Raw genomic sequence first — 15,692 nt, forward strand, 5'->3', positions numbered from 1 at the left:
ACAATGAGAAGCTTTCTTATTTGTTATGAACTTAAGTAGTACACTCAGTGTGATTCAATCTATCAATTGGGCTACATCCAAAAACAATATTTACCAAAGTCATCCTGAAGCAAAAAAGTCATAAAACATCCATTTCTGATTAATAATTATATGCTGCAACATTAGTCTTTGCAAGCAAAAAGTATACTCTTTCTGGAAAATGTGTGTGTGGTTTGTGTACTGTGCTGAAATGTCCACTTAGGGTTTTGCTCAAGACACATTCAAGCAGAAAAATTAATTATAGGTAAAATGGGGTAAACTAAAATTGCATCTCAGACACATCCTTTCAAAATTCAGTCAGAACAGGGTTGGATATTCTGAACAGCTGAGCGCATGAATGAACATTGTTAGATAGGAGAGGGGAGCTGCTGTACATTCAACTTTTTCCAGAAAGTGAGTTGCCACTGCTGCGTTTTATGTACATTATGTAATGTTACATAATGTGCAGAAAGAGGAGCTCCTATGGTTACATGTACCACTAGAAGCTTGTGGGATAGGGGCAGTGATAGGCAAGAGCCAAATTTGAGGTCTTGTGAGCGGAAACTTGAACATTGTGAGAACTTTGCTTCTTTCGGGGGACGTTTACAGTGAACACAGTAGCTAATAGGTTGTGGTGATTTAAGCATAAGCCTACCAACAAAACCAATGGAGCAAATCACAACATTTTCACATGGAAATAGCTTTTATAAAAAAAATTACATTATGAAGGGCTTTAATGATTTTTACTTGGTATGTGACACCATGGGCCGAATAGGTGACTGTAAATTGTATTGTGTTGTATGATGTAAGAAACCACTTTACAAAAAATATATATTTTATTTATTCCCATACAGAGAATTAGACAATGTACAGTAGGCTACCCCTCTGCCCATTGGCTTATTTGCATATTCAAGCCTGTTTCAAAATACAACACTGCTCCTTTAATTAAGACATGAGCGTTTTACCTGACTGGCTTTTCAAAGACATCTTGAAATGTAGCCTACACATTTTGTAGGAAGCAGTAACTCCCCATTGCTGACCTATACTTCTCTATAACTGGGCTAATAACTCACCGGTTAATTTTCAACCACAGGTTATTAAAAAAAAAATACAATAGACAATCATTGAGCACACGCAGAGCAACAGGACAAGACGTAGCATACAGACAGAACACAATTCATAAAAGCAACAAAGTATTTCCACACCTCACAAGCTAAACAACATGGATCATTCATCTGAACAATATTATCAGCCCTCATATCGTTCATATGACACATCGTGGACATGCTCTCAGTTCGGAACAAATTCTGTGTTCCACTTAGTTTTTTTTTTGTTGCCAACGGGAGTTGAGAACATTGGTGACGCTGAGCATATGTCCAAGGCAACAGTCTGTCGGGCTTGTCAGAAATGGGACTCTTGCACTGAAACGTTTCCTGTGCACTTTTGTAGTGTTCCCAAGTCACAGACCCACAAGACTCAAAGAAGAATTCCCTGTATCCGTCTAGTCAGTTATTTTTTATATTTTAGGGCTTCCATGTGTGATTCGCTGCATAGATTGCACTCTTATTCCCATCACAGCTCCTTCAGTAAATGAAGGAGATTATGAGAATATGAAGTCTTCCAAATGAAAGATACTTCACAATACAGCTACCGCAACTAATTACTGTTCTGCACTGAAGATTATATGTGATGCAGCCCACATCATCAGCAATGCGGAAGCAAAGTGACTTGGGTCTGTGTATGACTCGCAGATTTTCTGTGAGTGTACACTGAGCGCTAGCTTTGCCCATGGTGAGTTTATATATAGCTATATCCTATTATAATCATTATTTTCTTTCCACCTATTGCAACTGAAAATGTAAACCGTATTATCATAGGAGAGTTTGATGGTTACCTGCTCAGTGACAGAGGGTACCCCTGCCAGACCTATTTGCTGACCCCTTACCCTGGCCCACAGCAACATTATAACTTGGCTCACTGCAGGACATGAGCCATGGTAGAGATGACCATTGGGATGCTCAAGGCCCAGTTACAGTACCTTCGTAATCTCAGGGTCACTCCAGAAAGGGCATGTGACATTAGTGTGGCATGTGTGATTCTCCACAACATTGCCACAATTAGAGAACAATGTCCTATTCAACCAGTGAACGATCCTGATAATGAGCCTGACCACCCCGCTGAAGCACCAGATGGAAGAGACACAATATGCGACCATCATTTCTGACTGACCAATCACCTCCCCAGTGTCAAACAAAGACAATGCCTTTCTTTTTATGAAGGAGTCTTTATTTCCTGCCAGTGCAAATGCAGTACAGTAGTTAATATTTATGTTGTTCAACCAACTAAAATCATCCACCTGTATGCACCTCACCCACCTTTAACTGATGTTCCAGCTGTTGTATTTCTATGTTCTTGCATCTGCAGCCGTATGTGGTCAATTTCTAAATTACATCTTTAAATGTGTTTCTCTAAGTACAGCTGTTCACATGGAACTATAGGAACACAAAAAAATGACATAGAATTTCACAGTGCCAGGTCTACTTAGTTTCATTGTAAAATCATGGGCCAATGCTGAATAACATCTTACTGAGGTAAGTTGTACTGTGGAGGTGGATAGACCCTCTTCCTCATTGTAATTTCCAGCATTGCTCTGTTAGAGAAAAAGGTGCATGTTTTATTATGGTACAACACTATCATCAACTGTTAGCTGTTTTTTTTTTTTTTTACCTCAATAGGCCTCTCTGTAGCTTCCCTCTGTGGCAGCTAACAAGGTGTCTTCATCATTCTCCTGTAATGAAAATTAACAATGTTGGCGCTCTACTCTAACCCATTATGAAAAATCTGTGGAGTACTAAGATTACTTACAACTGCATGGAGGTCTGTTATGGCAGGAGGCTCCACCAGACAGATTACACCATCAGTAGCTGGTAGAAGATGAAGATTAGACAGTTAAATGATAACTTCACCCAGAAAAGTGCCCCAAATAGTTTGAATTTTGTTTTTACAACAGTGTGCAGGCCACATCCCAATTTCAAATAAATAACTCAGAGTTACCTTAAAATAGATTATGATGTCTGAAGGACAACTAAGAATCTGAAAAAGTAACAGCAGTCAATTACAAAGAATTGTATCGCTGCAAGAAAATCAGTATGCCAAGTAGTGTCTAAGATGGATGGGTGGGAATCACTGAGGTAACACTGTGGCAAAAGGATGAATGTACGTAGATTATTAATTTGAATAAGTAACCTCTTATGTAGGCCCACCCTTGGGGTGGTTGGGTCAGATGAGGTTCCTCCAGAGATGCCTTTAGCAATAGGTCTCCCACTGTTTTGACTGAGGGCCATCTCTTTAGCCGGAGTGGTGGTGGACCCCCACCTTTTCTTCAGCCCTCAGCCTTTTTTCTATTGGCTATAATGGAGGTCAAATTTGAACATGTCCAGTAAGCACAGCATTTGGAGACTTGTATGCATGAAGGAATTTAGGCATTACTTTCAAATAGACAATATGAAATACTGGCAGTGTTGGGAATGACTGCAAAATCTTTTTTTTTTTGTTGCTTAGAACATTGAACTAACTACTTAAATATATCACATGTTGAATTTAGCCACTGAATGCTGTTTAATTAGGTATGAAATTATACCTTACCTTACCCGTTTGAAGTATATTTTTTATATTTCATCTTCAGTTGATGCCAAATACGTTTTCTGCATGTTGGGTTGCACCTGAATAAATATATAACACGCACACACACTATATAAAATGTTGAATAAGTGGAACACGAGATAAAAAAAATATTTTTTTCAATTAATACTCACACATTGACTCGGTCAGCAACTTTCTGCCACGCCAGCTCACGTTATTTTGCTGTTGCTACTTCTTTACTTAAATATTTTGTAATGAAACAGCAGGAAGCAGGTCACCCCCGACCTTCGAGACAGAGGTCTGGCGCGCTATCGACTGTGCCGCAAAAGCATGCTCGTGCGGCAGAGTCGATGTCCGCGCTTATAAACCCAGGGTCGTTACAATATATTCATCATCTGTATACGCATTCATTAATATTTCTAACTCCACTAGGGATAAGTAGGAGGTTCGATATTTTTTTTCTCCTGTTGTGATGATGAATCATGTTATCTGTGTTCCATTCATGAGGGCTTTTTATCTCCTCATGCACGTGCTTTACTCAGGGTTAATTTAACAGAGTTGATTGAACTAATTGTTATCAGCTGTTCTGAAAAGAAAACTCAATAGTTTGACAGTTCAGAGTTCGGGTTTAAACTCAGAGTTTGTTAGACCTGCTTTCTGAAACAGGGCCCAGGAGCGACAAAACCAGGGCCTGTAGGACCTACCTTGTTGATAGTGTTGTTAAGAAGGCAGAGCAGTGCTTTATTACGGACAGACTTCTCCCCATTTTAGCTACTGTTGTATCAATATGTTTTGACTAATCCATGGTTACGCAAAGCAGTTTAGTCACCTCAACTTGCTCAATTTCATTACGACTTGTTCCAAATACAATGTTTTTAGTTTTGGAAATATTTAGGACTAACTTATTCCTTGCGACCCATTCCCGAAACTAACTGCAGCTTTTTGTTAGGTGTTGCAGTAATTTCAGTCCCTGTAGTGGCTGACGTGTTGAGTTATCCGCGTAATATAGACATACTGGCCTTACTCAAAGCCAGTGTGGATCACATTTAGCTACTTGTGCAACTTATATTGAAGACTTTAAACACATGTTCTATGATATTTTGCATGACTTAATTCGTGTCATATGTCCCGAATATTTGCAAGTTATTAATTGTATAAATGTTTAGAAAGTCTAAATCGATTTGTTCGACTTTCTCATGATTCGGTACTCCACTATACAGCCTAAACTCGTCGACCTCGACACATAACTGAGATGTCCTGTGCTAACGTTATCCAAGTCTTAGTTTAGCAATTCCCTTTGTCTTCAAACTACATGCAATACTAGATAGCTAGCTATGTCTACAACCTCTAAAGTTGTACTGGGTGTTTCTGTGATACTTACGGTGAGCACCGTTGCAGGAGTGCATCTCAAGCAAAACTGGGATCAAGAGGTAACCAATTAACGTTAGCTAGCTAGCTAGCCTACCGACCAGCTCAATTACTGTACACTCCAATTCATAGATAACGTTAGCTAGCTAACTAGCAAGACGTCATAGTAGGGTACAATGTGTCCCATTCAAAAGTCCGTTGCAACTTAGCTAGCTACATTGAGAGAGTTGTAAGCAGAAACATTACTTTTAGCCAATGTTAGCTAACTAGAGTTAGCATCTTCATACTTTTCTGCTAGCAGACAGCTAACGGTAGATGGCTACATCCAATACTCGATAGCTAGCTATGTCTACAACCTCTAAAGTTGTACTGGCCATTTCTGTGATACTTACGGTGAGCACCGTTGCAGGAGTGCATCTCAAGCAAAACTGGGACCATGAGGTAAACAACACCTCTAGCCATAATTTTAGATAGCTTTTACAGTGATCTTTTTGTTTGTTCTTCATCAGAGACTTCATGCGGGAGTACTTAGAGACATTGAACGTTTGGAGAGGAAGAGAGAGAACCTGCGAGTGCTCGAGCAACAAAGAAGTCTGACCAAGGAGCTCAAGGCAGAGCGCGACAGGAGAGAATCGGAGCAGCAGGGCTCCAACCAACCCCAGGCATAACAACAACTTCTTTGACAGCCTTCACAATTGTTATGTAGCCACGTGTAGTATGGCTATTGTACGTGTTGAAATATTGATAAAGCAATGTAGTACACCATAGATTGTTTTCGAACTAGGCTGGGCTGTCTTTATGCTAATTGCCTTTTACAATAGACATCTTTGTAGATTCTCTGGCCAATGATTTATCAATTAAGGGTTTGGAGGAAAAGTAAACTAGCTGACACTGCAGAAGCCATTGCCACCCTTCTGGATAGCTATTGATTGTCACTGGTTTTGAAAAACATATAGGGCAATGTGTGGCATGCAGTTTGATCCCTAAAGGTAGGCTACATAGTGTTTAGTTAGGTAGTAGGCAACGTTATGATTTCTCTCATAGAATAGGGAATTCCTGAATTATACTGCCCTTATTTGAAAATGTCCTTACCCAATTGTGGCTGGTAAAACTAAAACTCTTTCTACCCAGGAGTAGACTGTCTGACTCCACCTGGTTAGGATGGAAAGAGGTATTGAGCAGAGGAGCCAAGTGGAAGATGAGGCCATGTGCACCTCTGCCTCAGAGGGGCTGGAGGAGGGTGAGGTGGAGGGCGAGACGCTGCTCATCGTGGAGTCGGAAGACCAGGCCTCGGTGGACCTCTCGCACGACCAGAGCGGTGACTCGCTCAACAGCGATCTGGGGGAGGATGCCGAGGTGGGCTGGAATGAAGACATGGCCTTCTATTGCGACAAGTGCCACAAGTGGATCCCCATCGGTGAGAGGAGGGCCAGGCAGCCCCTGGGGGGGAGAGCGACCTCTCCATGCGACGAGGCATCGTTCTTTCTCAATATCACTTAACAATTGCAAATTTGTCACTACAATTAGGACAGAGTATATTTTACACTGTTATTTCCTCTGTAATTTCATTGGGATTTGCCTTATCTGTCAATTCATACATATTCTAAAGGGCTGCTGTTCAATATTTGGATGTCATGTCGTGTCCTGTTGCACCGTACATGCTTTTCAAATAAAGAATGAGAATGAAATGAACAGAATGCCTTGTCTCTTAGCAGTCTTTTTTATTCTCATCCCCACCATTCAGCACAGCTGCACGGAGAGCAACCCAGCTACCTGAAAGGAGACAACTTCTTCAAGTTCACCTGCTATGACTGTACAGAAGATGTCAAGGAGACCTTTGAGAGGATGAGACTCACCTGGCAACAGGTACATGTGCCACAATGAAGCACTATAAAGAACTGATTTGCAGTGCAGCTTACGTAAGATAATAAGAACATGAACAGGGTCAAAAGAGGAACACCTTAATACAAATATACGGGACAAGATCCTTATCTAAAGTATGAACAAGTATAAAATTGCAGAGTACTATATATTGTATATTGCTGTAGACTTTTTCATTGATTATATTTGTTCTGGGCAACCGCCCTCTAGTACTGAATGAATGTCATATTATTTTCCCGGTTTTCACTGCAGTTCGGTGTGTTTTCTGTTTTATTTCAGGTTGTTATGTTGGCCATGTATAATCTTTCATTGGAGGGCATGGGGCGTCAAGGCTACTTTAGATGGAAGGAGGACATCTGTGCCTTTATTGGGAGACACTGGACCTTCCTACTGGGCACCAGGTTAGAAAGAAAACAACCTTAATTTGGATGTCAGTTGGTAAGGTTTTAATAATAGTTTGCATACAACCCTAAAAATGTAAACAGAAAACCTGATAATTGTTCAGTCAATTATCAGAATATCAAGGGCGGACATATTTGGAATTTGACCCAACCTTTGTGGAAAGAAGAGCTATGTTTGAGTTATTCTTTACAAGTCTAGTATTTTGTAAATGGATCGAGTTTTTGATGCTTCACTTGCAGAAAGAAGACTTCCACGTGGTGGAGCACGGTGGCGGGCTGTTTGTCGGTGGGGAGCCCCACGTTCTTTCGCTCAGGGGCCCAGGAGTTTGGCGAGCCAGGCTGGTGGAAGCTGGTGCAGAACCGTCCACCCACTCTGCGCCCAGATGGGGACAAGTCCTCTGTGGCCTCCCTAAAGTCTAAAGGTGAACTGCGGAACACTCATAAATAACATTAAGTTTTCACATTTTCAGACACAACCAAAGGATTATTTTGTGTGTTAAATAGACTTATTTAGGAAAAGTCAAGGGGGGACATGACTTTAAAAATGACAGGGATATTACAAATGTTAAATTATTGTTAGAGGTAGTTAACCCAAAGCAGTTTGCAGAATTGTGCAAAGTCTGTTGTGCGAATCAATTACATGTTTTTGAGGGATAACCAGCTACTTTTGAAGTGTAGTCCAAATAAATTCACCCCTCCAGGCGACTGTACATACATGTGTTTTTGATTGAACATTTAGAGCCCTTTTTGTTTAACCATTTTTGCTTAGCTGGCATTTGTTACTTTCTCAGCTGCCTCCAAGCCAACCCTGGAGCCCATCATCACGGTGGAAGGCTTACGGAAGCGCGCGGGCCGTAATCCGGTGGAGTGTGCCATGCAGCTGAAAGAAAAGCGTTCACGGACCCACGAGGCCAAGGACATCCGGCGGGCGCAGAAGGAGGCGGCGGGGTACATGGATCGCAGCGCCTCCTCCACGCCTGTCAAGTTCAGCGGCCGTGGCGGTGGGAGGCGACCCGACTTTGTCCTGGAGAAAGGCGAGGTGGTGGACTTCTCCTCAATGAGCTCCTCGGACCGAACGCCACTCACCAGCCCCTCGCCGTCGCCCTCTCCAGACTTCTCTGCACCCGGCACCCCCGCCTCCCACTCAGCCACGCCCAGCCTGCTGTCGGAGGCTGACCTCATCCCTGACGTCATGCCACCAATGGCACTATTTCACGGTAAGAAGTCGGGGTCCCCTTGATCTTGGAATTTTTAGTCTAGATAGAAAATGAAAGGAGCCATTCAGAATACAGTTACTGTTTTAGTGGTGAGCAGTCCAAATTTGGGCAAGATGAGAAATGGTGTCAGATAGCATTTAATACCACAATGTAAGATTCGTGGGTGGGCCAACCAACAAACAAAAGTCAACAATGGAGCAATATTCCAAGGTGCATTCCATGCCAATATCAATTTATTTCTAGGATATACAGTACAACATTTCATAAATCATATTCCTCAAAAACGAAGTGGTATTTAATTAGTTGAAATAATCAGCGAATGTCTGGAAATCTCACAGAATGTATTGTTTATATTTCCCATTTCTGATTTGAAATTCCAGATGACGAGGAGCTGAACGGCGAAGGCTTCATCGATCCCGGCATTGAGTATATCCCCTCATCCAGCATGTCCCTGGGCACTGGCACCCTTGTCGTTCGCAAGAAGCTGCGACCAGGGGCGCACATCAAGCAGGAAGCAGAGAGTGATGAAGAGGAGGGCCGGGACGATGAAGACGACGAGAGAAGGGGGCACGGCAAAGGCCAATCCAACGTGGCCAGGGGGGTGTGGGGTGGCGGGGAGAGGAGGAGGGGAGTCCTAACAGAGAAGGGGGAGGGTTTGCCTCCCTCAGAGCCCCGGTTTGCCCCCCTCAGCCTTTATGAAGAGCGCGTGCTGCTGCGGCGCCTGGAGGCCTGTCCACAGGCGCTGGCAGTGACTACGCAGGCCAAGCGGCTGCACAGGAAGCTACTGGTGAGGCAGGCCAAACGCCAGAGAGGGCTCCCCCTGTTGGATATCGATCAGGCGGTCAGTGCCACCCTCAGTCTGGTGGGAGGGGTGTACGGGGGACAGGGCCGCTACGGGGGCTCCGGCACAGGGAAGTACCGCACCACCAGCCAGGACCTCCGAATCCTCGACCGCTTCCAGGTACACCTTCACTACCATGAGCACAGATGGCAAATTCGTTCACAGGTCACACACACGCACACAAATGTATGCACTCTCTGTACTCTTGGTCGCTTTCGATAAAAAGTCTGCTTTGTGGCATTTATTATTACGATTCAATTCCGATTTGTTATGAGCGTTCACGAACTAGAAGAACGAAAACGAGAGGAATGGTTGGAATATTTCCAAACACATTACATCACATGTGTGATACATCTTTTGCTTCGATCACATGTCTATGGAATGCATTTGATCCCTTTTAGACAACGGTGTCCAGCAGAAGAGGATACCACCAGCCCACAGTTTCCTTCTGGCACCGGATCATGGGCTTGGACGCCAGCATAGACCAGGGCATCAAAAGCCCGTACACCTCCCGCACTCTCAAACCCTTCATACGGTATGCCACACGCCCTTACCTCCTTCATGAGGCACACCACATGCAGCCTTATACCCCTAATAAGGTTAAGAGACATTTGTGACCACCTGCCCTATGACATTAACCCGTAATTAAACCCTGATACTCAAGGTGAGGTATAACAATCACAGCATGGAAGGAATTAATAATATTGTGGCTCTATTCATGCTGCTTTTCTCTGTTACGTGCAGTATGTAGCCCTCCTGAACATGCCCCTGGATGTGCCCAATATCTTTATTACATTCAGATTGAAATGCATTGTGAAGAATAGTCATTCCTCTCTGACACACAAATAAAAAGATCATGTTGCCTCTTCATGGCATTTGTTTTCTACCCAATCTCCTGGGTCATATTCACTAGACACCAAATCGAGAGAAAAAAATGGACTGAAACGGAGAGTGACAATTTGAACTTCTCCAATAAGAAACTTGTTTTAGTTGCGAAATGTTTTCCATTGCAAAACATTTTGCTACAGTGTGCACTAATGAATCCATCACCAGGAGGGACTACGAGAATAAGCCTATGAAGCTGAAGCTGTTGGCGGAGATCCGTGCCTACCCACACAGGAAGGACCCCCTCTGGGACCCAGATCCAGAGGCCCCCATCGACTACTGTTACGTCCGGCCCAACCACATCCCCTCCATTAACTCCATGTGCCACGACATCTTCTGGCCAGGTAGGAGACTGAACAGGGCCATACTATCATGTTTGGATTTTTATTTTACTTGATCATTTTTACATTTCAGACTAGGGCTAGGCAGTATACCGTATTTTACTAGATAACGGTATTTATGCACATACCGGTTGGGGTTTTTACTTTACCTTGTATAACGGTATTTGAATGTTTGGTTTGTTAAATGTGATACGCTGTGTGTAAGGTCCATTTTTATAGTTTACTCCGCTACTTGAGTCATCCCTCTCCTCTCTCTCCATGCTGCTTTCCACACAGACCTAGTCCCACCAGTGATGCCAATTTAGCAATTTTGTTGCTATATTTATCAACTTTTCAGGCTACTGTCAACTTCAACAAATTGCAAATCATTGTTGGCTGACTGCAGCAGCATTAGTACGGGTTCGACGAGCCAAACCCATTGAATATAGTTGGTCACGAATGTTTGATCTTGAACAGAACTTACATCAATCAATATATCTCAATCAGCCAGAAGTACAGAAAAGAGTGGGAGTCTGTACCTGAACAAATGTGAAATCATATTTTTTGCTGAGATGGCCAGTCAATTTGAGTAACGTTATTATGTATTCTACGTAATGACGCAGCTATGGTCATATGGCTATGTGGTCCTTCTGTGGCTCAGTTGGTAGAGCATGGCGCTTGTAACGCCAGGGTAGTGGGTTCGATTCCCGGGACCACCCATACGTAGAATGTATGCACACATGACTGTAAGTCGCTTTGGATAAAAGCGTCAGCTAAATGGCATATATTATTATTTATATTACTATGGTGACCAGCGAGCAGAGAAGGTGGGACTTTACCTAGCAGGGTCTTGTAGGTGACCTGGAGCCAGTGGGTTTGGCGACGAGTATGAAGCGAGGGCCAGCCAACGAGAGCGTAAAGGTCACAGTGGTGGGTAGTATATGGGGCTTTGGTGACAAAACGGATGGCACTGCATCCAATTTGTTGAGTAGGGTGTTGGGGATCGGTAAGATGGTCAATTTTACGAGGGTATGTTTGGCAGCATGAGTGAAGGCTGTTTTGTTGCAAAATAGGAAGCCAATTCTAGATTTAACTTTGGAATGGAGATGTTTTATGTCAGTCTGGAAGGAGAGTTTACAGTCTAACCAGACACCTATGTATTTGTAGTTGTCCACATATTCTAAGGCAGAACCGTCCAGAGTAGTGATGCTGGACGGGCGGGCAGGTTCAGGCAGCGATCGGTTGAAGAGCATGCATTTAGTTTTACTTGTATTTAAGAACAGTTGGAGGCCACGGAAGGAGAGTTGTATGGCATTGAAACTCGTCTGGAGGGTTGTTAACACAGTGTCCAAAGAAGGGCCAGAAGTATACAGAATGGTGTCGTCTGCGTAGAAGTGGATCAGAGACTCACCAGCAGCAAGAGCGACATCATTGATAGATACAGAGAAGAGTTGGCCCAAGAATTGAACCCTGTGGCACCCCCATAGAGACTGCCAGAGGCCCGGACAACAGGCCCTCAGATTTTACACACTGAACTATGTCGGAGAAGTAGTTGGTGAACCAGGCGAGGCAATCATTTGAGAAACCAAGGCTGTTGAGTCTGCCGATGAGGATGTGGTGATTGACAGAGTCGAAAGCCTTGGCCAGGTCAACGAATACAGCTGCACAGTATTGTTTCTTATCGATGGCGGTTAAGATATCCTTTAGAACCTTGAGTGTGGCTGAGGTGCACCCATGACCAGCTCTGAAACCAGATTGCATAGCGGAGAAGGTACGGTGAGATTCAAAATGGTCGGTGATCTGTTTGTTAACTTGGCTTTCGAAGACCCTTTGAAGAGGGGGATGAACGCAGCTGCTTTCCAATCTTTGGGTATCTCAGACGACACGAAAGAGAGGTTGAACAGGCTAGTAAATAGGGGTTGCAACAATTTCGGCAGGTAATTTTAGAAAGAAAAAGGTCCAGATTGTCTAGCCCGGCTGATTTGTAGGGGTCCAGATTTTGCAGCTCTTTCAGAACATCAGCTGACTGGATTTGGGCGAAGGAGAAACGGGGAAGGCATGGGCGAGTTGCTGTGGGGGGTGCAGTGCTGTTGACCGGGGTAGGGGTGGCCAGGTGGAAAGCATGGCCAGCCGTGGAAAAATGCTTATTGAAATTCTCAATTATAGTGGATTTATCGGTGGTGACAGAGTTTCCTATCCTCAGTGCAGTGGGTAGGATAGGGGTAGGGTAGGATGAGGGTAGGAAATGCAGAAATTGATGGAAATGCAGTAAATTATTTTAGGGTGAAGTTGAATTGAACAGCATAAAACAATCCAAATGGAGATAGACCCATTGAAATAATTTAGAATATATGTGTTGCCACACACTACTCATGAAGCAAATCTAGAACTTTTATTAATCAAAAACATAAAATACTGTCCAATTTTTAAAAAAATACCTTGATATGATATTTTGGCCATGTCTCCCTGCCCTATTTCAGACTGGGAACTTAAAAGGGACATTTACATTTTTTAAAATTAAGTCTGTCAGATGTTTACAGATTTCAAGTTGGCTAGTGTCGAGTTATGTTCCAGGACATCGGTTGTGTAGATCCAGCTATATACTTCAATGCCAAATGAATGGAAAATATGAGCACAGTCTAATTTCCCGAGTTTAGTCAGTGCTTTATCTTTTCCATTCATTTGGGGTTGAGGCATATTGCTGGATCTTCACAACCCATGTTGTGGGACATGGAGTCATCTTGACATTAGACTACTTATAAAACATCTGACAAACATTGATTTAAAGTGTAATATTCCTTTAAAAATGTTCATGTGAATGCCGATGGAAACATTGTCCTTGTAAAAAAAAATCGCATGGAAGCATAAAACAATGTGCATATTTATTCTACTTAAACTATTTCCCTCAAAGTTTTAGATTGACGGCTGATTTTCTCTCTGGCTCTCTTATCAGGCGTGGATCTCTCCGAGTGTCTCCAGTACCCAGACTTCAGCGTCGTGGTCCTTTATAAGAAGGTGGTGATCGGCTTTGGGTTCATGGTGCCGGACGTGAAGTACAACGAGGCCTACATCTCCTTCCTGCTGGTGCATCCCGAGTGGAGGAGGGCTGGAATAGCTACGTTCATGATCTACCATCTCATTCAGGTATGGTAACAAAATCATAATAATAATTAAAAACAACAATACTCAAGTTGCAAGCAGCAATTCAATAATTCAATTGTCTACATAAAAAGTGGTTAAGTGCAGCTTTTATAGATGCCACATTGGCATTGTAATACACACTGAGTGGACAAATCATTAGGAATACCTGCTCTTTCCATGAGACTGACCAGGTGAACGCTATGATCCCTTATTATTATATTATTATTATTATTATTATATTATCCCTGAAGGATGTCACGGGTTAAATCCACTTCAATCTGTGTAGATGAAGGGAAGGAGGATTTTTATTGCCCCCTTTTTCTCTCCAATTTCATGGTATCCAATTGTTAGTAGTTACTGTCTTGTCTCATCGCTGCAACTCCCATACGGACTCGGGAGAGGCGAAGGTTAAGAGCCATGCGTCCTCCGAAACACAACACAACCCAACCAAGCCACACTGCTTCTTAACACAGCGCGTGGCACATTAACACATCCAACCCGGAAGCCAGCTGCACCAATATGCACCTGGTCAGTGTGCACTGCGCCCGGCCTGCCAAAAAGGTCACTAGTGCGCGATGAGACAAGGATATCCCTGCCGGCCAAACCCTCCCTAACCCGGACGACGCTAGGCCAATTGTGCGCCGCCACATGGGCCTCCCGGTCGGGGCCAGCTGCAACAGAACCTGGGCTTGAACCCAGAATCTCTGGTGGGGAGGCCGAAAGGAAGATTTTTAAGCCTTGAAACATGGATTGTGTATGTGTGCCATTGAGGGTGAATGGGCAAGATTTAAGTGCCTTTGAACGGGGTATAGTCGTAGGTGCCAGGTGCATAGGTTTGAGTGTGTCAAGAACTGCAACGCTGCTGGGTTTTTCATGCTCAACAGTTTCTCATGTGTATCAAAGATGGTCCACCACCTTAAGAACATTCAGCCAACTTGACACAACATTGAAGCATTGGAGTCAACATGGGCCAGCATCCCTGTGGAACACTTTTGAGACCTCGAAGAGTTCATGCCCCAACGAATTGAGGCTGTTCTGAGGCCAAAAGGGGGTGCAACTCAATATTAGGAAGATGTTTTGTACACTCGGTGTAAAGTTGCTGTACTGGCGCTTAGTGCTTTTTAGACCGGAACTAACTTGACCCTACGGCTACATTAGATTTAGTCAAGTCAACTCAAGAAATTACTATAAATAAATAACTGTAAAATGCACTTAAATGGTTTGGATTGATCTACAACAGCACATGTTAAGTGGTTGAAAAAAAGGGAAGATATCTTTTCAGGCAAGGTTCTCTTTTCCCCCACAGACCTGCATGGGAAAAGATGTCACTCTACATGTCTCGGCCAGTAACCCCGCCATGCTCCTATACCAGAAGTTTGGCTTCAAGACTGAGGAGTACATCTTGGACTTTTATGACAAATACTACCCGCTGGACAGCAAGGAGTGCCGACATGCCTTCTTCCTGCGGCTACGGCGGTGAGACAGGAAACGGGACAGGCCAGTATTCGGGCCATAGAAATATAATTACTAGAATGGACAATCCCATGTAAATTAACGTTCCATTGGTGAACAGCCATATTGAGTGTACTAGTCAAATTGTCGTTGTCTGTTGTAGGGTTTGTATTTCTATACAGGCAACCAGTCAGAAGGAGGAAAAAATACATCTGGAAGTGCCTGTGCTATTCAGTTTAGCCATTGTATGTTACACTGTTTCTTTGGTCATTATATTTGTGAGAACCTATGGTGAGCTATTTTTGTTGATCGACAGAAGAGACTGAAGGACGATATTTTATTGTAATTTTATACACTTGCATTTCTGAATAATTCGACAGCCCAAGTGGCAATTATATAAAGAACAAAATCACTCACATTCTGAATTCTGTCTTCATTTGCTTGCTGGAATATATATTGTACAGTGAGATCCAAAAGTATTTGGACAGTGGCAAATGTTTTGGTTATGTATTCTAGCACTTTGGAT

The 15,692-nt window shown here is 43.2% G+C and overlaps 1 protein-coding gene and 1 long non-coding RNA gene across 3 annotated transcripts; one reads left to right on the top strand and one right to left on the bottom strand.

Annotated features, from left to right (window-relative positions):
* Positions 1–901: 901 nt before the first annotated feature.
* Positions 902–4,982, bottom strand: LOC118389083 (uncharacterized). 2 transcript variants are annotated; one of them, XR_004826666.2, is made up of 7 exons: positions 3,834–4,982; positions 3,669–3,740; positions 3,265–3,426; positions 3,073–3,111; positions 2,884–2,942; positions 2,746–2,806; positions 902–2,668 (listed from the first exon to the last, which is right to left on the bottom strand). It is a non-coding gene; the product is annotated as an uncharacterized LOC118389083 (long non-coding RNA). The 2 variants fall into 2 exon arrangements; XR_004826665.2 differs by having other exon boundaries at positions 3,664–3,740.
* A 555-nt stretch (positions 4,983–5,537) lies between these two features.
* LOC118389081 (cysteine-rich protein 2-binding protein) lies at positions 5,538–15,584 on the top strand. Its single transcript, XM_035778811.2, has 11 exons — positions 5,538–5,690; positions 6,160–6,445; positions 6,773–6,894; positions 7,189–7,310; positions 7,551–7,732; positions 8,102–8,527; positions 8,908–9,488; positions 9,770–9,903; positions 10,422–10,597; positions 13,527–13,717; positions 15,021–15,584. Exons 2-11 carry the CDS (start codon positions 6,190–6,192, stop codon positions 15,192–15,194), a joined length of 2,364 nt encoding a protein of 787 aa, XP_035634704.1. The 5' UTR covers positions 5,538–5,690; positions 6,160–6,189; the 3' UTR covers positions 15,195–15,584.
* Positions 15,585–15,692: the final 108 nt, after the last annotated feature.

Source organism: Oncorhynchus keta, chromosome 10 (assembly GCF_023373465.1).
Source record: "Oncorhynchus keta strain PuntledgeMale-10-30-2019 chromosome 10, Oket_V2, whole genome shotgun sequence".
In the NCBI taxonomy this organism is placed as follows: domain Eukaryota; kingdom Metazoa; phylum Chordata; class Actinopteri; order Salmoniformes; family Salmonidae; genus Oncorhynchus; species Oncorhynchus keta.